Source organism: Lampetra planeri, chromosome 32 (assembly GCF_965212315.1).
Source record: "Lampetra planeri chromosome 32, kcLamPlan1.2.h2, whole genome shotgun sequence".
Classification (NCBI taxonomy): domain Eukaryota; kingdom Metazoa; phylum Chordata; class Hyperoartia; order Petromyzontiformes; family Petromyzontidae; genus Lampetra; species Lampetra planeri.
The window spans coordinates 10,156,745-10,180,622 of record NC_136138.1 but is presented as its reverse complement, the minus strand read 5'-3'; the positions used below and the strand labels follow the sequence as shown (position 1 = coordinate 10,180,622).

Sequence of the window (23,878 nt, the reverse complement as noted above, 5' to 3'; positions counted from 1 at the left end):
CATTTGTCCGTGTGGTGCAAGTGTGAAAATGAACTGAGGAAATGGGTGAGGCCCAAGTTTAAATGAAGGGCAGGTATGACTACACAAAGGGCTGGTACTGGTAGGAACCTCCTGGTTACACCAAACCATGGGATTATTGTGTCCATCTGTTGTGCAGGGAAGGGGGGTGGGGCTGGTCACCATGCTGCCGATGAACCTGGCTATTGACCAAGCAACCCAACGTTCCTACCAGCTCCCTCTGCTGGAAAGTTAGAACACGTTCCTTCGGAGTGGGCAGGTAGGAACTTGGTTAGACAGCCCATTCGTGCGATGTGCGGCACGTGATGCTGAGCCTGTCCCAAGTGCTCTATGAAATGCAAATTGAGGGCGTGCCTATGCATGACAGACAAATAATCCCTGGTGGGCAGTGTGGAACTGTTGTTCCTACCTGTATAAATGCCATTATGGACAAGTGGGTACTGGGGTAAGCACACATTACCCAAGTAAATTCAGTGTAATACTGTTTACAGAAAGTTCATAACCTCCAAGGATGTAATTTTAAACAATGGCTTCAAGAAAGAATGCATTTGCTTGCAATAATTATAAGGATTTAGTGAAAGGCTCAGGAAAAGCCCTATTTCTCAAGTTACCAAAAATGTTAATTTAAAGCTCTCAATCGCCAGCCCATTTGCCATCCCCATCACTCAACACCAATGACACGTGGCTTTTCACATTGACCAAAGTCTCACCCTTCACACGTTTATTCCAGCAGGCACTGCACAATAGCCCATTGTTAGTCATATCAAGCTTGCCACGAGGGGAGGGGGGGACTCAACCACAGGACCTGCAAAACTTTAGGGCAGTTTACTCAAGAGCAGTACAGGATAATTCTTGCAAGTTTTCTTCACAAGCTGTTGATTTTAAGGTGGGGAACATTTTCCTTGAAGGCCAAATCGGATTTAAAAAAACACTTTGGGAAGGCCAAGCATGAACACTCACGACTGCAAGAGGCCCTTCTTGCAGTGAAAGGAACAAGCCAAAATTCGAAAAAGTCTTGCCTGCTCAAATATTCCCCTCCAGTACTAGATTGTCACAAATAACACGCTTGCAGTGATGGATAAATATCGTTCTTGATGTTTATTTGCGGTTGTACCGTGGTGCTATTCCTCACGATGTCCGATGTTTCACACCACGTGCCGGAAGCTTCTTCAGGAACTAAACTCGATAAAACAAAATCGGCAGGGCGGGGGGGCCACCGTATCCCAAGTCGGAGGCCTCGCGTGGCCGCCGGGTGTACCAGACTGAGTGCCGCGTGCCCCGTGCCCTCCCCACCCCTGCGGTGGACAAGACTCGTGAGCGGCCGTGCCTCGAATCCAGAACAGACCAGACACGCCGAGGGGGAAGAGAGGAGAGGAGGGGGGGGGGGTCTGCACAAAGGACGGCCGATGGAAGGACCAGGATGGGGGGTGGGGGGGGGGGTCTTCACGAGGCCGAGTCGGACGCCTCGGAGCTGTCCTTGAGGTCCGTGCTGCACGTGGCCTCGCTCGCGTCCTTGCTGTCGCCGCCGCTGCAGTCGTCGGCGCCGTCACGAGCGCCCCGTCGCCCCGCCGCGATGGAGGCCACCGCCTTGGACTCGGCCTGCCCCGACGGCGGCGTCGGCGGCGGCGCCATCAGCGCCTGAGGGGTATCGGTCTTGATGTTCAGCTTGCGCAGCTGTACGACGGGCACAGGTAAAGAAGAGGTACGAGGAAAGTGACGAATAATGTTGGTGTTTATGTACTCTTTGGTTCTTTCGGTAAAGTCACGTAGGTAGAGAAATAAAAACTAGCGGCGTTTGTTGATTGTCACTGAGAGCAGAGGGAGATGGTGATGTTTGGTTATTGGTCAAAACTCAAGACACTGAGCTTTACAGACAGCTATTGTTCCTTTTTGTATTTTATTTTACAGTTAATAGACCCGTAGTATAACCCGGGTCGGCCTGCAAGATTCAAACCCTGAACCTCTGCAACAAGCGGCGAGCGCTCTACCGCTGGGCCGTGATTTGCCGAGAGAAGCGACGCAGTTAGGGAGCAGCATTTCCGAGAGGGGAACAAGACCGATAATTATACGAAATAAGCCAATTGTGACATTTTTATTTGGGTGCATTGGAGTGAATAAAAATTTACCCGTAAAAACAAAGTTTTTCACTCTAAATCCTTTATATGCGTGGCGGCTAGAGTCCTCTCGTCCTCTGGCTTGAGATGACTGCCACCTATGGGTCAGATGATTGTCTGCCAGCATTAAGCAATTGGTAATTAAATATTTTAAAAAAATTCCCTAAACAGTGTAAAATTTAGGAATTTTTTTTTCACGAAAATTAATTGTCACGCACAACGAGTCTGTGTGGAAAATGTCAGCTCGATTGGATCACGGGAAGTGGGTTAAAAAACGACCGAAAGATTTGCACGGTCATAAGCAAGCAAGCAAGCACGCAAGCAAGCAAGCGAACTTAATATAAAGGATTTAAAAACGGGGACGATGATGTAATGAAACATCCGTGGATCTTTGGCTATGCCAACTGCATTTAAATAATATTATTCATTGCAAATGTGTAAACACATATAAGGGACTGCGAGAAGAAAATCCTCTAAAGCAAATAAATAAGTGATTAATATAGTCAAACGACTTGTCAGTTGAAATAATTGTGCTCACTTCCCATTGGCGATCTCTCACATGGACAGCTGACGTATTGAGCACGTAATCTGATTGGGGGGGCCTTGATGAAACACCCAAATGAGATTGGCGGAGAGATTAATTTGGACAAGCCCGTAAAATGTGAATTGTAAACGAGGGGTCAGTTGGAGGAGCGCTCGAGGAAAACGAAGGGGATTGGTGGAGAGACAGAAAGTTCTAGAAGGGTGAATAAGACTAAACTAAACTTTTTTCTATTTTAACAGGTAAGGCCCACTTAGCAACATAGCTCTTTTTCAGAAGCAGCCTGACCACAAATGATAGCTCAACGAAGTGGCTTATTACGTGCAAATATCCAGCAGCCAAACACTCTAGCATGGTTGGCTACGTACAGTGAGAAAGAAGTTTGACATACATGTTTATAAATGTGGAGGGAAAAACCGGAGGACCCGGAGAAAAATCCACGCGACCATGGGGAGAACATGCAAACTCCAAATATACAGCAAGTGGCAGGGTAGGGATCCAACCTACGACTTCCTGTAGTTAACAGGAGAGCTGATGAAGGGAGTTTGGGGCAACTGGAGGGATTGGCAGAAGCTGGTATGCATGCTGCGGGCTGTACGCGCATTGAAGAGAAATACAGAACGATCTTCTTGGTTCTTTCGGTAAAGTCACGTAGAAGGGAAATAATAAAAATATAACATAATAAAATACAATTCTCACGACGTTTCGGCCACAACGCAAGCAGCCGTCCTCAGGTGAAGAACAGGTCTGTCGGAAAGACAGCGTCTGAAAGACAAACCGGTTCTACACCTGAGGACGGCTGCTTGCGTTGTGGCCGAAACGTCGTGATAATTGTATTTTATTATGTTTTATTTTTATTATTTTAATATTTCCCTTCTACGTGACTTTATCGAAAGAACCAAGAAGATGAATCCCTGCAGTCACGAAAGCTTTAAATCGAAAAATCCAAAACGAGTTATGAGGTTTACCCGACTGGAAACGAGCAGCTGTCACAGCGTTGGGGCAAAGGCTCTCTCACCTCATCACCCATCTGTGCCAGGTCTCTCTTCATGGCGTAAGCATCTTCCCCGTCGGCATAGTATTTGGGCTCCACTTCGCTGACTCTGCCGTGACCAGGAGGGTCGGGGAAGAGGTGGGAGAGATGGAACGTTGACACAACACGCCGACAACCACGCAGGCACAAATCAACGTAAGCCCGTTTTTGCAAGAGTAAGTGAAAAAGCCATCGGCCATTCATGCCTGTGTTCCTCCAACACATTTGAAGGAAACTAATGAACTAAAAAGCAAGATACATTCATTCTAGATTTGAAGTTTTCGTGACTGCAAGGATCCATACTCTTTGGTTCTTTCGGTAAAGTCACGTAGATGAAAAAAATAAAAATCACGATGTTTCGATTGCAACACAAGCAATCATCATCAGGTGTGACAACCACAGCAAGAACATGTTATATATATATATTGATTGACACTTGGGTGTTACACAGAGTCATCATCATTACAATCAGTAATGCTACGTCCACAACTGAAGGCCTCCCCCCCTTGGCGGCACCATCCCTCATAGTTTTAACTTGCAAAAGTTCCATCTGCGCATTTGCTGATCTCATGATTCCATCTCCACGGTGGCCATCATTCCACGACGGTCAATGTCTCGTCCACTGACCGTCGTTCCTTATCGAGCCGTGTCCCTGTTCCGAGCACACTTACATTGGGCTCGGGGCAGGACACTTTGCAAACGTCTTTAATCAATGCCTGTAGTTCATTTTCAGCGGTTTTTATAACGACAATCGGAATTTGACGTGACGATTACCTAAAACGTGTTTACAAGTTTGCAATCGGTAACATCTCCGGCACCTCCGATTAGCCCAGTTGGCTACGTACGGTGCGAAAGAACTTCAACAAACATAACCATGCATCAATTTATACCACGAATGTAAAATGGTCCCACTTACTGAAACTTCAGCGTGTTGGAGTAGAGGTGCAGAGCTGCCCGGTTGCTGCAGAGGAAAGGAGAGTGATTATTTGTACAATTCTACTCTGACCACGCATTAGCTCCCATGCTGTGGTCTCTCTTGGGACCACCTTACCTGTTCGATACCACCGAGCCGTTACTATATGCATATAAAACTAAACTCTTTTTATTTTACCAGGAAAGGCTCACTGAACTGTATAGCTCTTTTTTAGAAGTGACCTGGCCACAAATGATAGCTCAACAAAGTGGCTAATTACATGGAAATTTATTGCAACCAAATACTCTAAATGCACGTTTCTTGTGTTGTTGCTTTTCACACTGAACCCATCCACCACCACAATTCCATGAATGGCCACGATTAATAGTCGCGGTTGGATTTAAACAGCAATTGCATGTCTCTCGTTTGGCCTGCCTTATTCGTGTTATCTGTCTCGTATGTTCTCTTTGTTCGCTTCATCTCGGTTGTTCCACGAGCCTAATTATCACATTTTGCATGTCATTTTCCCCAAGAGTAAATAATCAAATCTCACGGGCGCAGCTCAATTCAAGGACCGTGAGAATCCAAATCACTTTTGATCAATGGATAATTACATGCCTACCAGTAAGCACAACAATGTTTTCTGAACGAGAAAAAGAGGACTAAATCATTGCTCATCAGTACGCCGCAATATCAATCACAAGCTACTCCGGTGCTAGGAAACCAGTGGGTTCTCTGCGATGGTCATCAACCTGCACAGCGGCATGGCTGCAAAGCCATGGTGTGGCCCGAGCGCTCACCTCTTGCGGACGTGCAGGGACACGTATTTGGCGTTGAAGTTTTCGATCATGGCACGCGATGCCTGGTCCATCAGCTTCTGTGCCAGGCCCAGCCGCCGGTGCGAGCGCTTCACCGCCTGACGACGGGAAAGCAGCAACAGAGACAACACACAAATCTAGATTGAACACACAGATCTAGATTGAACACACAAATCTAGATTGAACACACAAATCTAGATTGAACACACAAATCTAGATTGAACACACAAATCTAGATTGATGACACAAATCTAGATTGAACACACAAATCTAGATTGAACACACAAATCTAGATTGAACACACAAATCTAGATTGAACACACAAATCTAGATTGAACACACAAATCTAGATTGAACACACAAATCTAGATTGAACACACAAATCTAGATTGATGACACAGATCTAGATTGAACATACAAATCTAGATTGAACACACAAATCTAGATTGATGACACAAATCTAGATTGAACACACAAATCTAGATTGAACACACAAATCTAGATTGAACACACAAATCTAGATTGAACACACAAATCTAGATTGAACACACAGATCTAGATTGAACACACAAATCTAGATTGAACACACAAATCTAGATTGATGACACAGATCTAGATTGAACATACAAATCTAGATTGAACACACAAATCTAGATTGAACACACAAATCTAGATTGAACATACAAATCTAGATTGAACACACAAATCTAGATTGAACACACAAATCTAGATTGAACACACAAATCTAGATTGAACACACAAATCTAGATTGAACACACAAATCTAGATTGAACACACAAATCTAGATTGAACACACAAATCTAGATTGAACACACAAATCTAGATTGAACACACAGATCTAGATTGAACACACAGATCTAGATTGAACATACAAATCTAGATTGAACACACAGATCTAGATTGAACACACAAATCTAGATTGAACACACAAATCTAGATTGAACACACAAATCTAGATTGATGACACAAATCTAGATTGAACACACAGATCTAAATTGAACACAAAAGCTGTTGATGATGCTGCTGCTACCGATGCAACAACCCCACAACCTTCCCCCTGGAAAATTCGATGGTCAAGGTTCAGAAAGTGCACGCAATAGCACTGTTCATCCCCCCCATGTAATTTAGACTAATCTTCCCGCAGGCCAGACGTCTTGGTAAATGCGGAAGCACCCACACTTTTGTCCCCACCGCACACAATTGTGGCATCCCCATTTATACTGCCGGGTGAACATAGGCCGTGGAATTTAAGAAACCTACCCATCGTTTAAACTGCTGTGCCGGTAGATCAAACCGAGAACCTCTGGATTGCAAGTCCATTGTACATTCTTGAGTAACCGTGGGGCGTGGGGTTGTTATAAATGGTGGTGCTGTGAGTTCACTACCCCCCCCGCTCACCAGGGAGGTGATGTGGCCATGTGGGGCATCGTCGGGGTCCTCCTCCCTGCATGAGTTACAAAAAGAGCAGAGCCACCGCACAATTAACACCTTGCATGCAGAAGAGCAATCCGAGTAAAACATCACCACATAAAAACATCAAAACGCACGTGCGAAGTCCGATTAATTGTTTGGTTTAATTATATAGCTACAATTGAAGGAATTATATAAATTTAATGTGCCTTGTGTTAAAATCAGTCCTGGTTTATTTCCACCCCCCCCCCAAACACCCACGGCCTCGTCCCAGTCGTGCGTGCAAGTCCAGACTCAAAATCTGGGCAGGATGTTAACTTTCTCAATATCTTCTGAATTGACAAATTAATTTCAGTCAAGCTCTTTCACTGGACCTCATGTTCACACTCACATGCAGTGTCATCAATTTACAATGTCTCGTTCCTCTTTGTGACTGGTACATCACCACACAGGCAGTGCAACTTCTACACGGCTTTAACACTTGCCTGTGACGTTTTGGAATGCACCAATATACCGTAATTTGTCCAGGAAATATTCAGAGACTCTCACGAATATTTTTTCAGAATGATGCACGAGAAAGGAGTGTTTCATGAGTGGTCAGATAGTGAAGCACCTCGAAGTAAACCCAGACAAAAGATTAGCATCAACAAGTCCACATAGATGGGTCACAACCCACTTGTTGTACTACCATCTCATGGCTACTTCGCAGGCCAGTAGTTTTTGGAGTTTTGGAAATGTGCAAATCGACCAATTCTAGTTTCCAAAGTCCTAGATTACACAACTGCACCACCACCACCACCGCCGCAAGAAAAACATTTAGCCCGATTTCTTTTTATGTAACCTACCCACTGGATTTAAAGGGCCAGTCAGTACTGAGACGGTTAATTAACAAAGTGATGGGAAATCAGTGAGTCAGTTTAATTGGAGTGAGGCCCATTGAGCCAAGAATCGCTTTTTCAATAGCAACCTGCAATATTGCCAACACTTGAGTTTCTTAAGTATCAGATTACGTAACTTCTATACTAACCAAACCACCTATTTCACATAAACAAGCAGCAATGACTAAACAAAGGCTCCAAATATAAATATCGCTTACATTTTCGCCAGCACGTAGCCCACAATCTTGCCATTTTCATCCTCGGCCACGTACGAGAGCTACAGTACACACGGACGAAAATGTTAATATTGGCACATTACTCAACATGCACACCATATATATACAGTAATCCCTCGCCACTTCGCAGTTCAAGTTTCGCGGCCTCAGTGCATCGCGGATTTTTCGAACTGATTTAAAGGCCTCATTATACCTGTGCAGTAACACCATCATCATCATCATTCATCATCACATTCATCGAACTGCACAGGTCTGTCATCGTCGTCATTGTCATCGTCATTGTCATCGTCGGCGTCATTACTGGAGTCAAGTCTCAAGATACTACTGTCATTGGTGAGTGTAGAACACCATAATACGTATCGTATAAGAGAGAGAGAGTGAATGTATAATATTAAGGTTTTAAAATTAAATAGATTTAAGTAAAATATATATATATAAAGTATAAATATACATATTTTAAACATTCTGGTATCCACAACCACATATACGGAAATTCCTAGGGGGCCAATCCTACTTCGCGGATTTTCACCTATCGCGAGGGGTTCCGGTCCCCATTAACCGCGATAAACGAGGGATCACTGTATACCAAATGTGAAGGCCGCATCAGTGTTTATTTTAATAGCATATCCAAAACTAGGCGTGAGTAGTTCAAATGGTGGTCACTGACTGCACCTGCATGGAGTCGGAGGGTGTAGATGACCGCCTATGAAAAACCGGGTTCTACGCAAGTACATACTAAAGGCCTCCTTTTTGCCAGTACCAAAATATAATAGTTTTTTTCCCCTTTTTTCTGGCCAAAAAACTGAAACCTTTTCAAAGGAATCATGTTTACATTAACCATAATAACCTGCGGACAGAATGCAAACAAAAAACACACTATGATAATATATGCATTGTCCTTGAAATTGATTGGTCCATACCAGAGACAGCTTTCCTTAGAGCCTAGTCTCATATGGTGTTCGACCAGATGACACCAAAAGGCGCACAACTCATTCTGACCGCAGGTATTGTGGTTAATGTAAACATGATTCCTTGTAAAAGGTCGCGGCGTTTATGTGCGCGGTGTGACAGAGTCGCCAAAAATGTATTAATTACGATTTAGACTTCCGTTTATTCGGGACTCCGGGGTTCCGCCATAAGGTTCATATGTTTGGACGCGACTACTTTTGCTGTGTAACTGCATTATTATGTCACCTGGGGCCAGGAAAGCCCGTGGTAAAAGTAGTACTTCATCTGGTAGTTCTCAGGCAGGCACAGCAGGTTGCAGTGCTGCATGTTCATGAGGTCCTCGGGCTGCGAGCACGAGGTGGGAACACAGAGTAAGGCAAATCAGATGATGATGTATGCTGAACTTCTTTCGCACCATACGTAGCCAACCGTGTTCATCAGAGGTGCGGGGGAAGAACAAACTAAACACAAAAAGCAGTTCTAAAGAACTGAGATTGTCAAGCGAGATGATTGAAAAGTGCAAAGCTCCAGTGGCTTCCTAATATCGGCGGGAAGAGCGTTCCAGACGGCCACAGAAGCGCATCTGAAAGCGCGCGATGCGGTGACTTTGTTCGATGGCCATCAGCAAAGATCCGCTGCTACTGCGAAGATAAAGCGGAGTTCACGTGATGGGTTATACTCATTGACGAGATCAGGTAGTTATCGTGGTTCATTTGTGTCAAGCAGATCAGGTGTCAATACGGCCGGCCTCGACTCTTGAGATATGTTTAACACAAACTCGGTTTCGCATTCAGGTTTGTGATTGGCAGTGGCTTACAATAGATTGCCTGTATTGATCATGACCACAAAAAATCAACACCTTGATCAATAACACTGCCTTAAAAAATTACGTTTCGGGCAACGACCCTTCTTCACAACACGTAGATCACTGCAGACGAAGTATATCTATTTCAATACAGACCTTAATCTGTATGTATGTCTTAAAAACCTCCAGGGTACTTCCCGACACAGTGAGAAAGCTGACATTTGGTACTTTTAGGACACGAATCGAAAAAAAATCTGAGATTTTTTTTATTTCAAAGTCCCCAAATCTGATTTTAAGTGCCCCCATAAACATGTTTGTGCGTGCCATTTAAAAACCGTTAAAAATATAAGATTGCTGGATTGCTTTGTTTGATAGAGCGTTAAACAGCAAATACTATTAAAGTGAGAACCATTGTTCTATTTTTAGTTTTTTGAGATATTTCGGACTAAAGCGGTTTAACGAAAAAAAAGCATTTTATGTTCAAAACGGAGTATTACGTTCGTAATTATTTCTTTCTAATAACAAAAAAAGGAATATTTAAATTGAACAGTTTATGATGGGTACGTCTTTAAGTATAACACGTTGAATCAAGTCAACATGTTTTTGTCTTTTTGCGGAAACATCAACATTTTTGTAGTTGTTAAGTGTCTGATCATCGATAAAAATTGTAACAAATCATTCGAGCTTAATTATTATAGTTATTGAAACACCCTTGCCCGGCGAAGGCAGCAGGCTTTATACACTAGTTCGGAAGGAAGTAAGTTGATGCTCGAATGACTTTGATACGCGAGTTTGACAACTCACAATCAATAACTCGGAATGAATGAATTAAGAATGAATTGAGAGGATTGACTCGGGCCTGGCCGCACGAGGCCCGGCCTCTGGGCAACTCTCACCCTGGCGTTCCGAATGTTCATGGTGGCGCTTCTCTGGGTCGCAGTGGCAGTGGACAACCCGACACGAGGAGAGACGAAACGTCTCGCGGACAGAGGGAGGAGGAGGAGAGGCGAAGAGAGACGCCGAGGGAGACGAAACAACGACCACCCCCACGCCGCCTGCTCCTCGACTAGTCCACAGCGGTGCGAAGGACCCCGCAAGTGAGGTGACGTCACGGGGGTGGCCACGGCTGGTGCCTGATTTAATAGCCCCGCCCCCTACACCTTCACCAGCACCCCCACCCTTACTAACCACCACAACCACCACCACCCACTCCACCACCACCACCATCCACCCCTCCACCACCACCCACCCCTCCACCACCACCCACCCCTCCACCCCTCCACCACCACCACCCACCCCTCCACCACCACCCACCCCTCCACCACCACCCCTCACCACCCCCCCACACCACCACCACCCCACCCCCCCCCCCGTACCACCACCACCCCACCACCACCCCTCACCACCACCACCACCACACAACCCACCCCTCACCACCCCCCCCCACACCATCACCACCTTCCCCACACCACCACCACCTTCCCCAGTCATCTGGGACCCCACGAGGTCAGAGTGTTGTTGATCCTCCATGGGCAGCAGTGATGGGCAGGGTTTGTGGCCACGCAAGGCGGCTGATTAGACCAACCCAAGAACCACAGACGAATGTTGTAGCAGTGACAGAGCGTGTGTTGTCGCTGCTGTTGCTGGTTTGTGTGTCCCGACTGACCCGGGTGAAGCTCTTTCCTGCGTGGTCGTTTGTTAGTTTCGTGATGCTGTCTTTGTGACTCAAAGTAGTGTATGTATGTGTGTATGTATGTTGAACTTCTTTCGCACGGTACGTAGCCAACCGTGCTAATCGGAGGTGCGGGTGAAGGACAACAAGCTAAACACAAAAGCCAGTTCTAAAAAAAAAAAAATCGGTTTTCAACCTACCTGATTTATAAGCGCGTAGCTCCAGTGGCTTCCTCATATCGGAAGAGCGTTCCAGACGGCCGCAGAAGCGCATCTGAAAGCGCGCGATGCGGTGACCGCCGTTTCCGTCCGATGGCCAGCAGTCAAAAGCCGCTGTGCTTCGCTTGATGGGTCATATTGCACCTTGACGAAACGAGACGAGCAATATGACGAAGCGTCAACACCTTGGAAGACGTGGGATGTCCAAGACGAACGGGCGGCACTGCAGCACCACTGCGGTCTACTCCGTAAGTGTGTGTGCTGCTGCTGTTATTATTACACGCTTTCTATTAACTAACTCTGTTGTTGTCGTATCCTCAAATCTTGTAACTCAATTTTAAGCCACTTCCCAATGTGGTATCGACTGCAAGCTTGGTATAATTATGTCATACTGATGACAATACTATATTCTATATTTTGATTTATAGCTTTCGTGACTGCAGAGATTCATCTTCTTGGTTCTTTCGGTAAAGTCACGTAGAAGGGAAACAATATACATTTTATTATTTAATTGTTTCCCTTCTACGTGACTTTACCGAAAGAACCAAAAATACGGCACATTTATATTTACGCGATCTAACCCAACCCACCCGCCCCCCCCCCGTATTATGGCTATGGGGCCGTCCATAAATGACGTCACGCGATTTTGGACAATTTTTGACCCCCCCCGTCACACGGAGTCAAAAAGTCAGACCCCCCCTCAAATATGACGTCACAAAGCTCTGCCACCCCCCAAAACCATATTTCCATTTTGAAAATAATAAACATGCTTCAAATCGCTTTCAACTATTGTCATTGTAGTGCGTATTTAATGTGGCGCTGCACTCTGATGTTGTAGGAGTGTTGTTATAACAATTAGTGTTGTTATAACAATTTTATATTTATTTAAAGTTGCGCATTTTGATGTGACGTCACATTTCTCACCCCCCCTCCCTCCTAGGTGCGTTACGTCATTTATGGACGGCCCCTATTGGTCGCGAAAGCCGACGTCTTAAACCAAGTCTCTGCTCTCCGGCCAAGCTGCAACCCGCACTGACCATCCTCCTGAAGGTCAAACTACCCGAAAGGCATGGGGAGGGGCGGCCTCCATTCCAGCAGAGGGTTTACAAAAGGCTCGTCACACAGCACGTGTGCCGCTGTGCCGAACATGTTGCATGTCTCGACGAGATGTGCATTTAAAAATGCATTCGGTACGAGACGGGTTCCCACGAGAATTGTTAATTGTTACAATTTGGACAGCCATCCGTTTCAAAGGTTACCGTTTTAACGATTTGGGCCGTTTAATCCATATGGACTCGTTTTTACCGGGTTTCGTTCGTGCCATCTCACAGGGCTATACCTAATAAATGAACTGAAAAACTTGTATCTACTCGAGTCTCTTCTGTATGATCTCACCTCGTTTCTTCCGTTTGGTCTGTCGAGCCCGGTTCCTTTAAACGCAGGAAAGAGCAACAGGGAAAGAGGGCAGCGAGAGATAGAACGTGACAAGCAGAGTAGGGGAAGATGATTAGGCAAGTGAGATTGAGATGGGAAGCAGAGAAGTGGGAATGAGGACGAGAGGCGAGAGAAACCGGGAGATAGGGGAGGAAAATGAGCTAGATACCGTGGAGGATGGTACATCGGATGTGAGAAAGATGGAAATAAGGTAAAGCGTGAAATCGAGACATTGCTACATACAGTACAGAGAAGGCAAGAGAAATGTGGAAAGACGGGGCTCTATACGAATACAAGTTTTGCTGGCTGAGGGACGGACAGCCACGTCCAAAGGATATGCGGGTTGCTCATCTCGATTAAACGACACCAAACTACATTATCACTTACAACTTCGGCAATACAAATGCGTAGTGGGCACTTACAAAGAGTGATGTTGAAACGCAGTGGAAGCCCTGGAGTTTATGAAGTTTTTGCAATATTTATTGCAGCCTTTTTTCCACACAACAATCACATTTCCTTTTATTTTCTCGTTATTATTTTTAAAGAATTTAAATTATGACCTGCTGTCAAACATTTCTTTACCCCCCCCCCCCATCCCATAGCTATTTCGTGGATGTCATCCTGAAAAAAAAACCGCTGCCGGCTTGAAGCAAATAAAAACAGAACATATGCAGAGAAGCACATGAAACCAAACGTCAAAATGCATTTTCTTTTGTTCTTAGGAAAAGCCGCAACCTGGCAGTGGAGCATCCCACATGACACCGGTGGGTGATGAACTTTGCGCCAAGATTTGGGAGAGGTTAACGCAAAAAAGGTACCCATCACCATGTCCCTTGGCTAATCCAGCGTGAGCCGTGCACAGGATAGCACTCGATAGGGGGGCAAAAATATCTGCATAACGTCTACAGTTGACACTGTATGAATGCGACCGCCATTCACTTTCATGGATATCCACAAAAGCGATCGCTGTCGAATTTCATCGCAATCTATTAAAGCGACTTCTTTAACATTCCATTTTATTTTTTTAAATAAATGTTTTTTTCCAGTGTATTTTTATAACCCTAAACAAACATGAATGTGGGTTGGTGCAAAACAAAAAATACTATAGAATGCTGCAAAGGTCACTTAAATGCTTAACTTCCTAAACTCCAGTCCTTGCAACTGTAACATTACACCTTGCAATGTCCACATGTTTTGTCCACTCACATGCAAGCTAACGAACATTTCATGCATGTGATAACTACTGAAGCAAACCATCCAGGCTGTGATAGGGGATGAAGATGCAAGCTTGAAAATCCCTAGCCTAAATAGGCCTTAACGCGAGTCGCTCGAACAGATATCTATGCCAGTAAATGTTGGTCGGCTAAGACAAATGCAATGTTGTGCTTTCAGATATTCGCCTCCACAGAGCACTACATGGGTGGAGCCACTGCGCAGAACTTGGTCTGGCGTGGCACCAAACATTTATTTTGAAATGACGGACACGTGCAAGTGGATGTCTGCTTTGAATTCAATAAAAGCAGTGCAATACATTCCATTTAAATCGTGTGTTTTAGTTCTGGACTGCATCAGCGGGAGCCTCCAAGGATGCATATTCACCAAAAAAATGACCACCCAATCCCTTATATCTGTCCCAATCCATTGGCCTATAAGGTCTATATTGAATTTGCAAATAGGCAACTTATGTTGAACTCAATTCTGGTCACATTTTAATGGTCTTGTTGGGATTTTTTTGGCAGAGGGTCGAATGGGGCAACCGGGAAAAATGCGACACATTTTAAAGTGATACCCCACACACCATCCCCCTTATCCCACATACACACGGCACAGGCTGGGGCTCCCATAATATTTGCTTTGCCACAATGAAATACAATGAGCAAGTTTTGGCGCTGATGCAAATGTCTTAACCTTTAATAACAATGGGCATAACGTGCTCACCGCAGTTTTTCTGGGTGAACACTTTATATTGTAATGACGTGTGTTCATTTGCCAAATGTGTCAAGTAAATAAAAAATGCTTAATAAACCAAACAAAGCCATCAAGATGCAATGCTTAAAAAAAAGCATTGCACAGTAAGTTATTGTCTTGTCCATCTGATAACAAAGGAAAGACGAATCAGACTCAATGCCTCATTCATATCCAGGATCAACCAACCACCTTAGCCACTTGCACCAGTTGGTAATTATGAATGACACCTCCACGTTATCATCATTATTACTTCGTGACTTTTGTAAAGCACATCAACAACAAAGGCGACACACCTTCCAATTCCAATCATGCTCAACCCAAGTTTGCAAGGCTGAATCGACCTTAAAGTGCAGTTGTTAAAAGTTTATTTCTTGCATTATGCACTATGCATTCTTTCGTTGTAAGTGAAAGTCGAAAATAAATGTGATCACTTGTCGTTTGTATCGATGCCCAATAGCAATTGATGTCCCCACATTATTAAACTGATATACGGTCTTTCTTGCGCATATACAGCATAAACACAGGTCTTCACTTTTTCAAAAGTTTTATAGAAAAAGCCTTGCAACATTTTGCGTTTTATAAACAGCATTTTTTTTTGCATTCAGTGATGATCTGATAGATAGTGTTTGTATGCTATTTTTATGGGTTGCAGAAAAAACACATCCACACACATGAACACAAACAAGAAGGGGCCCACCCACAGTCTACGATAGTAGATGAACATGTGGACAAATGGTGCGGCAGTTGCCGTACCTTTATGTTCTCAAGAGTATTCGGCTTTCTACACATTACATCCGTTTGGCGAAAGGACAGATCGCACAGTACACATTCAGTTTCGCAGTGGCTGGCAACATGCAGAATGAGGCAAGACGAACGGAAACGAAAGTTTTAAAGGGCACTTTTCCTGCAGAGTGACGTTATTCACCGGCAACAGCACGCGAAACATGACCCTGTCGGTTTAAGGTGAATGCCAACTATAGTTTGCTTGCATTAACAGTACTGTGAGCAAAATAATGATGCTTTGTTTGATATCACCAAACTGGTGGCAGGATGCACTCCAATTTTTTTTTCTAAATGCACACAGTGTAAGCACCAGGTAAAACAAATAGAAAATAAACCACCGAAGAAAAGAAAAAAACGCCCATAAAAATTAAGTCCTGCAAACAAAACATAAATTGTATAAACAAATCAGTACATTTATTCAGGTGCACAGTTTTGCCTGGCCGAAGAGCAGTAAAAGTGTGCATGCCATTGAGCCAGGAGTTCGAACAGTGGGATCCAACTATGATGAATTATTTTACACACTGGGTGTGGACAACATTGCTATGAGGATATACAACCCGACAATACTGTTACCGTAAGTGCAATTAAATTCAACGCAGCCATGCCTATTGCCAAGTAAGCTCCGTGTTGCACTTAAAGCTGTTGCACCTCAGATGGCTGGGGCAGCTATGGCTGTACAAACTAGAGCCTTTTATCAGTGGACGTGGAAGTCGGAAGGAGGGGCCTCGAAGCCAAACATGGAGAACAAAATCACGTGACCGGGCGTCGTCAAAAAACTAACCAAGGAACACCACGCATGCAACAACATGGACCCGAGACGCGATGTTGGTACGGAGCAATTCGCTTCTCTAGCGTCAGTGATGGGGGGAGCTCGTATGGATTAAAAGGGTGGCGTGGGGGTGGATGGGCGGTCACTGGGCCTGGTGCATATCGGGCCGATTCGAAGTCCCACTGATGGATAGAGCAGGTTAGGGGGGTGGGCGGGCCTAACTGGTGTCCATGGTGTCCTGTGCCCCGGAGGAGGCGGCGTCCTTCTGGATGCTCTCGAAGATGGCGGTGAGTTCCTGACTGGAGCTGATCTGGGACTGGAACTCGCTCATCAGGGGGCTCTTCTCCGCCTCGGGGATCGTCAGCAGCGCCGCCACAGCGCGCATCGCCGAGCGCTTCAGCTCGTCCTGTTTCTCAAACTCCTGCTTCACCGAGTTCGCCTTCACCTGCGGCGCACATTCCAGACATGACGAGCGTGAGGCGGGGGGGGCAACGCACATTGCAAAGCCCGAGTGGGGACATGGTGATTAGCAATCGAATGATCTCACGTTTAAATTGTTGCCGACTGGATAATTTAATCTTTCATAACATAACATTAGACTCGGGACACTGCTTATTTTGCTCCCATCGGCTATGAAAGCGAGTGTAATATTATCACAACTCCATTTACAAATACAATGGGATATGATGGTTCCCAACAGCCAAGAATTGTTAACTCATTGCATTGGATGGACCAATACAAACAAAAACAAATCCATTGCAACGTTTAAAGCTGGGATGATTTCGTCGATTAATTGGCAAATAAAACGTCGTTTACTCGTGCCCCTTGAATAATGGCAGCCGCCCACAAAAAACCTGCCTGCAGAAGGTGGGAAACCCCCAACAAACCACGCCCAGCACGATGCGACTGATGCCGATGATATAAACAAAGTTCCGACCATCGCCTCCCACCCAGCGGCATGTGGAAACTGCGGCGAGACATTTTCTGAACATTTTTACATGTTACCTAGTTAGTCGAGTGATCAAACCAATAATCGTTCAGCATTACTTAACAGTTTAATAGCCCAGCTCCAGTGATGATGCTCAATTTCTATGAGCTGACAACTTGCATTGCCCACCGATGCCACTCCCTGCTTGTGAGTGACTCGCTGACAAAGACAAACTCACGAATGCATCATCGCCAGCTCAGACAATGCACCGACCCACCTTGTGCATCGTTAATTTCACCACCGTTGCCGAGACACCCACCTTGTTGGTGCAGGTGGCGCGAAGGGGCTCCACCAGACGGTCAAGCCGCTGCAGCACGGCGCTGGGGCACAGTGTAGACAGCCTCACCAGCATCAAGAACGTCAGCATCTGCATGCGGCGGAGCGAAACAAACGGCTTACAAAGAGCTGCACGCAGACCTCCGATTAGCGCGGTTGGCTACGTACGGTGCGAAAGTTCAATATATATGCATGCGGTAGACAAGTGGCACATGACACGCATTTTGTGAATTGTGAAAACTCCCAATCACTAATATAATGGGCCAAGAATGTCTGTGTGTAACGAGCGTGACGTCACTCCACGTCGACCAGCCCCCCTCATTAATAATCATGAACAGGTGGGGTCCTCCACATAGGGACCCCCCCCCCACCGTGCCCAAATTCCCAAGATCAGTAATAGAATAATGTGTGGATTGAGTGGAAAAAAGACCGAGGGGAGACCTGGAAACTATAGTTTGACAACCCCTGATAAGAATAACGAAACTCACCTTCACCGACTAAACAATGATGCAGCATTACTGGCCAACAAATTAAGACATGTAAATACCAAAAAAGAAAATCAAAAGTGCCTTGATGTCGTAGTGGTCCTTCAGGCCGTCCTCCACGTGGTTGAGGAACTCGAAGATATCCAGGCGATCGAGGCAGGTGTCGAGCAGCGTGTACATGCACTCAAACGCTGCCTTGCGGATGTCCAGACCGTCATCCACCGTGTGCTTGAAGGGACCCATCTCCACCTGCATGCACAACGTGGCAACATAAACACAACGTCAAGAAGCATAATAAACCATCACGCTAATGCCGGTCATCCTGGCAGCAGCGGCTTTTGGTAAGCCATTGAACAAAGACCGTCACTGCATCGCGTGTTCGGATGCGCTTCTGCGGTCGTCTGGAACGCGGTTTCACTTCAGATATTAAGCATTTTTAAACCTAGATTGAAAACAAATTTCTTTAAAACTGCTTTTTGTGTTCATTGTCCTTCCCCCGCACCTCCGATTAGCACGGTTGCCTACATCTAGTGCAAAAGAAGTTCAACGTACATACATACCTACCTTCCATGGACAGCCAACGGAAACCAACTCAAGGGAACTCAAGTTGGCCTAAACTCAAGTTGAAGGACAACTCGAGTCGGTCGAACAAAAAGAAAGTGGCTTTCCTTTTCCAGGTTACCCATATTTTCCTTCAGTTTGTATTTGTGACGAGTTGTCGCACCTCTCTGATGAGCTCCTTGCGGACTTTGGTTTCATTGTAGAGATGCGGCAGGATGCAGTCGAGCAGGTCGCGGATGAGAGACGGCTTGTTGTGCGCCGCCGAGTTGAACGTGACAAGGGAAACGCGACGCACGTTGAGGTCCTGGTCCTCCAGTGTCTTCAAGAAGTCGCCTTTAACAGAGAGCGGTCACCAAGTCAGTGCACGGCTGCACGCATGTTACGTCTCGTTTGTAAAAATAGCAATGCTTTAACCTTTTGGCAATCCACTGGTGAATAGACAACCTCCATATTCAACATGAAGTAGGGAGAATTTATTGGTAGTTACCAGTCACGAGGCAATTTCCTTAAAAAGAGTGGTTTACATAGACGTATGCAAACCATGCCTCTCACACCTCAGCGATGAAACAAAAACAAATTAACTAAAAAATTTAGTTAATCTGCATTAAAATGATGAAAATGTGCATTTCTAATTTTATCAGAAATATCCAAGAACATTAATCTCCATGCATTGGAAAATGCAATCATTGAATATTTTCCGGATATATTCTTTTTTTGTCCACGAGCGACGCAGACAGGCGGGACCCCGCATTGTTTACCAATGCAGCTCTTTAGCAGGGAGTCCACAGCCTGTGGCTGGTCAGAGATGGTGAACTTGACTGCTGTCACGACTGTGCTCCGAGCATGAGCTGAAGCTGGTCGGAAAAATTCGGGATGAGGGGGAAGAACGCACACAATTCAGCATTTGGGTGAATAGTTTAAAATCAATCCTTTTCAAATAACACTTTCCACATTTATTAGGCTTGACAGGTATGCACTCGGCTCAAAAGCATTTAAATCTCGACCGTGCCAAGTAGCGCGATTTTCTCGGAAGGAATTCCAAAAAACCAGTCGAGGAAACTGAAATTGAAGCCCTGCGCACTCGAAAACGTTGCACGTGAGCAGCATCGCAAGCAACGGTGCACGTCGTACCGGACGTGAGGTACCCCTTGAGCCGGGGTAGCAGCGTGGCGGGGTCGATGAGCGTCAGCTTGCCGAGACACTCGGCCACCACGTTCCTCGTGCCCTCCTCGGCGCACTCGCAATGCTTGAAGAGCAGCGCCCAGATGTCTTCCACGTACGGCTTCAGCGACGCCACCTGTGCCGAGCTAATCACCTCCTTAAAAGTCAGGGATTTGCAAGTAAAGGAGAAGTGAGGTTGAGAACATCTGTTGGCCGTTTAATCTGGCAGGCGGACGGAATGCGGGAGGATTGCAAGTGACTAACATTAGGGGGGGGGGGGGGGAGGTGCAGCGCCTGCTATGCCGGCTGGAACAATGCAACATCAGTTCGGCAAGTGTCATAAATTCCAAATTATAATGAAATGCCAATTGGCAGTCAAGTAGGGTTGTCGGTCCTAAATACTCCATAATGCTTCCAACAGCGCACAATAAAATTACAGTTTTATTTAATTTTCCCAACCCCCATAGAATTCTCTTTAGTCTGGAGATTTATTATTGCATTCAACGTGGCACATTTTCACTGAAACGAGAAACTGTAAGTCACCTCATGTAGCTGTGTACCATTCCTTACCAGGAAAAAAGTTAAAGCAACATTGTGAACTACTTTGTTGTTTTCAAAAGTTCCAAATTTGTGTTGGCTACATACATACATACAAAATTAGGCTTGCAATTGAATACCAGTTCTCAAACATCAAGGCTGCCGATGAGAATTTGTTTTTAAAAATAGCTCTCTTTGGACAATGAATAGATTTCCAAGGAATTGGATGCTGGCAGTTGATTGAAAACTAAGGCTGGCTCACTTTGAATTCTGAGCAGTTATTTTCATCGCTTGGCCTAGTAACTTTAAGCGCCGATGCAAAATATGTCGCAGTGAGCATGATTTATAAGTCATGTTCACCGTGACCCCCACGTGTTGCCTTGCTATTTTAAAAGCCAGACAGTGGCGCGTCTTGTTTTGCGCTCTTGGAGGTGGAAACAGAAACTGCTTAATGCTGCTCAACTTGCTCAGTTTATAGTCATAAAGACAAACACATTGCTACCTTTCGATTTGCACTGCGATGATTAACTTACATTGCGCAGGTACTAAGAACAGGACAATAATCAACAGTATGACAAGATATTTTTAGGACAACCCATACAAGTGTTTGTGAAATTTTCTCCACTACTACTGCGATTCCTTCCCCCGCACCTCCGATTAGCACGGTTGGCTACGTACAGCTGGCGACGTACGGTGTGAAAGTTCAACATACATATAACATTAACCACCGCCGGATGTCTCTTTATACCAACACCACTCCTTGTGGTCTTGCGAAGCTACAATTCATCTTACTCCTGTACGTTAACAGATCTCATTGCTTGATCTGCGCAGTGGTCATCCTCAAGTATTTTGTTTTCTTTGGACCCCATTCAGTCACTATTTGGTATTCTTATTCTCCTCGTATTCCCACCACCAGTCAAATGTTTATCCAGTATCGGGCACGGGATGATGATGTTGCCCGGTCAGCATCCCTGGCGAGGCCTTCCACGGTGCATAGCTACTCCAGGAGTCGAAAGACCAAAAATATATGCTCCAAGGTGTTTCACCGCAGTCACGCATGTCAGAGTCTTTAGAGTACCCCCACTAACACAACAAAGCTCTCTATAATTATCAGATGCAAATTATAATTTTTCTTGCAGAGAACAGAGCACACCAATGACCAATTGATCATGGTACAGCTGTTTGGAGGCTAAAAATAACACTTGTCCAACTATGAACTGCCCGTCACATGGTTTATATTTAACCTACGGCCCAAAGACTTCATTTCGTAAGGCCCGCGGCCACATGAGTTGCATTCAAGGCCTGCAAACAATATTATTCCATCACTGCAATCACGTTATCCACACTAACCAGGTACTAGAGGCGAATATTTTTGACACTGTTGCTAATTTTAGTGCACTAGTTATGTATGGTGAATTTCTTTCGCACCGTACGTAGCCAACCGTGCTTATCGGAGGTGCGAATGGCTTGTGTTAATGTGTGGAACCAAAGGTGAAAAAGTTCTACTCGGCCCTCAGTAAAGATAAGTTTCCCCACCCCCTCTTAAGGGGATGGTCTGCGGGATTGTTTGGGGTGGTGCAGGGCGAGTGATTCCCGTGTCCCTCGATGACCTCACCTTCAGTGAGTGCAGCAGGAGGTACTGACGCTTGGGCTGGCTGCCGATCTCCTGCAGCACGAAGGGGAGGTACTGCTGCAAGTTTCCCACGCTCACGTTGCCGAGGGCATATGACGCCGCCGACTTCACCTCCTCGCTGGGCGACGAGAATGCCTCGAGCAGCACGGTCTTGAGGTCACGTTGAGCACTCAGGTCCAGGTGCCGCCCGATCTCGCCCAGTGCCAGCAACGCGAGCAGCCGCACGGCGTCGCTCGACTTGGGGTTGCGTACATCTTGCACGAACTGCGCCGTCACCGACGCTCCCTCCTGTTTCCGTAGAAACACAAATTGGTCACGGGTGCTTGGGATGGTCTAACAAGGACTGTTTGCTTCAGCGAGGAAACAGAGATCAGCACTCTTGTCATTGACAAGGGTGATGGTTTTGCTCAAAACAATGCAGTGGATATAACAAAAATATTATTTTAAAAAATATCATTATCACTACCGCTGACCAATAACATTTCGCACGCGCCGCAGGGTTTGTTACAAACAAAAATACTCGATTTTATTATTGATGCCATGACTCCTGAAATCGAAGAAAAAAATCTACAAACTATAACCCTAACAACAGCCATGATCATCTTCCACTAAGTTATGGTGATGTCACTACCATCCGAAAACGCACGCACACACGGAGGTAGTTATGCAGACTTGCCTGCGGGCAGGCCACGGTGAGTGCCGCCACGCACTTGGCGATTGAATGGAAGGCCTGCTTGTGCAGCGCCGGCGCCGAGGCCAGGGTGGCCCCTCCAGGCGACGCTGGCGAGGCCGGGGAGACGGGAGACACGGCCCCACCGCTGGCCTGCGCGTACACGGGACCTGTGAGGAGCCGCAGCAGCTCCAGGTAGCCGAGGCTCGTGGTGCGCGTGGCCACGAGGGCCTGGAAGAAGTCGAGCACGGCCGAGAGGGCGCCCCCCTGCAGCAGTGGGGAGCGCACCAGCCCGAGTACCTGCGCGTGGGACGGTGGTGGACGGTGGGTTGTATGGTGGGGGAGGGAGAAGAAAAAATCACAAGCATTCATGAATAATGGTAAATCAATTACATACAGGCGGTCCTCGGACCTATGTCAGGTTACGTTCCTAGAAAAGGTGCTGCAAGTCGAAATTACATAGGTCAAGACCGGTTTTTCCATAGAAACAATGATACAATAAGGGGTTACACGTTTGTGTCCAAGGGTCAGGTATGCAACTTTTTAGATACGAATACAAGTAAAATATGTAGTAAACTACAAATCTTATGTAAAGTACAATAATAGTGTTTAGAAAGTTCTTACCTTGATTCTGGCTTCCGATTTCAGAGTTTGACCATCCACTCTCACCAAATTAATCACTTTTCCCTTAACTTAAAATGTATTGGCCTTTTTCTGCTACATTGCTTTTCAACACCATCTCAGAGACCACTGACCTTCCCCATTACCAGCCAGTTTTAAGGATGAAATGAAGCAAAAATTATTAAAAAGTCACTAATAATGCAGAGAGCTTTAGCACCGGAGTCAGGAGGCAGACCAACTAGACGACGTACTGTATATTTGTTTGTGCCCAGCACTGGTGCTCGAGTCGGCGTCGTGCCCTAAGTGCGGGTCACAGAAATGAATGTTTGTTGCATAAGAGATCGAACAGATATTGGAACCAAAAAAA

The 23,878-nt window shown here is 45.6% G+C and overlaps 2 protein-coding genes across 4 annotated transcripts in view; both read right to left on the bottom strand.

Annotated features, from left to right (window-relative positions):
- Positions 1 to 717: 717 nt before the first annotated feature.
- On the bottom strand, positions 718 to 10,853 carry NAA10 (N-alpha-acetyltransferase 10, NatA catalytic subunit). 2 transcript variants are annotated; one of them, XM_078609738.1, is made up of 8 exons: positions 10,632 to 10,853; positions 9,177 to 9,275; positions 7,965 to 8,023; positions 6,857 to 6,914; positions 5,420 to 5,535; positions 4,623 to 4,667; positions 3,692 to 3,776; positions 718 to 1,692 (listed from the first exon to the last, which is right to left on the bottom strand). In XM_078609738.1, exons 1-8 carry the CDS (start codon positions 10,650 to 10,652, stop codon positions 1,462 to 1,464), a joined length of 714 nt encoding a protein of 237 aa, XP_078465864.1. In that variant the 5' UTR covers positions 10,653 to 10,853; the 3' UTR covers positions 718 to 1,461. The 2 variants fall into 2 exon arrangements, with proteins under 2 accessions (XP_078465864.1, XP_078465865.1); XM_078609739.1 differs by having other exon boundaries at positions 6,857 to 6,902; positions 10,632 to 10,852.
- A 2,664-nt stretch (positions 10,854 to 13,517) lies between these two features.
- The window catches only part of LOC144729440 (cullin-associated NEDD8-dissociated protein 1-like), a 29,017-nt gene continuing 18,656 nt past the window's right edge, over positions 13,518 to 23,878 (bottom strand). For both annotated transcript variants that reach the window (XM_078609734.1, XM_078609736.1), the window contains 8 exons: positions 22,897 to 23,190; positions 22,203 to 22,508; positions 20,021 to 20,207; positions 19,648 to 19,743; positions 19,053 to 19,222; positions 18,413 to 18,577; positions 17,827 to 17,934; positions 13,518 to 17,024 (listed from right to left, as the gene is read on the bottom strand). In XM_078609734.1, the coding sequence (XP_078465860.1) occupies positions 16,797 to 17,024; positions 17,827 to 17,934; positions 18,413 to 18,577; positions 19,053 to 19,222; positions 19,648 to 19,743; positions 20,021 to 20,207; positions 22,203 to 22,508; positions 22,897 to 23,190 (1,554 nt within the window). In that variant the 3' untranslated portion in view covers positions 13,518 to 16,796. The remainder of the gene's footprint in view (positions 17,025 to 17,826; positions 17,935 to 18,412; positions 18,578 to 19,052; positions 19,223 to 19,647; positions 19,744 to 20,020; positions 20,208 to 22,202; positions 22,509 to 22,896; positions 23,191 to 23,878) is intronic.

Coding starts and splice junctions, on each gene's coding strand:
- NAA10 (XM_078609738.1), bottom strand. CDS start 10,652: ATGAACATTCGGAACGCCAGG. Junction 5,536..6,856: donor ATGGCCACATCACCTCCCTG/GTGAGCGGGGGG, acceptor TCCCGTCGTCAG/GCGGTGAAGCGCTCGCACCG. Junction 4,668..5,419: donor TCCCTGCACGTCCGCAAGAG/GTGAGCGCTCGG, acceptor TTTCCTCTGCAG/CAACCGGGCAGCTCTGCACC.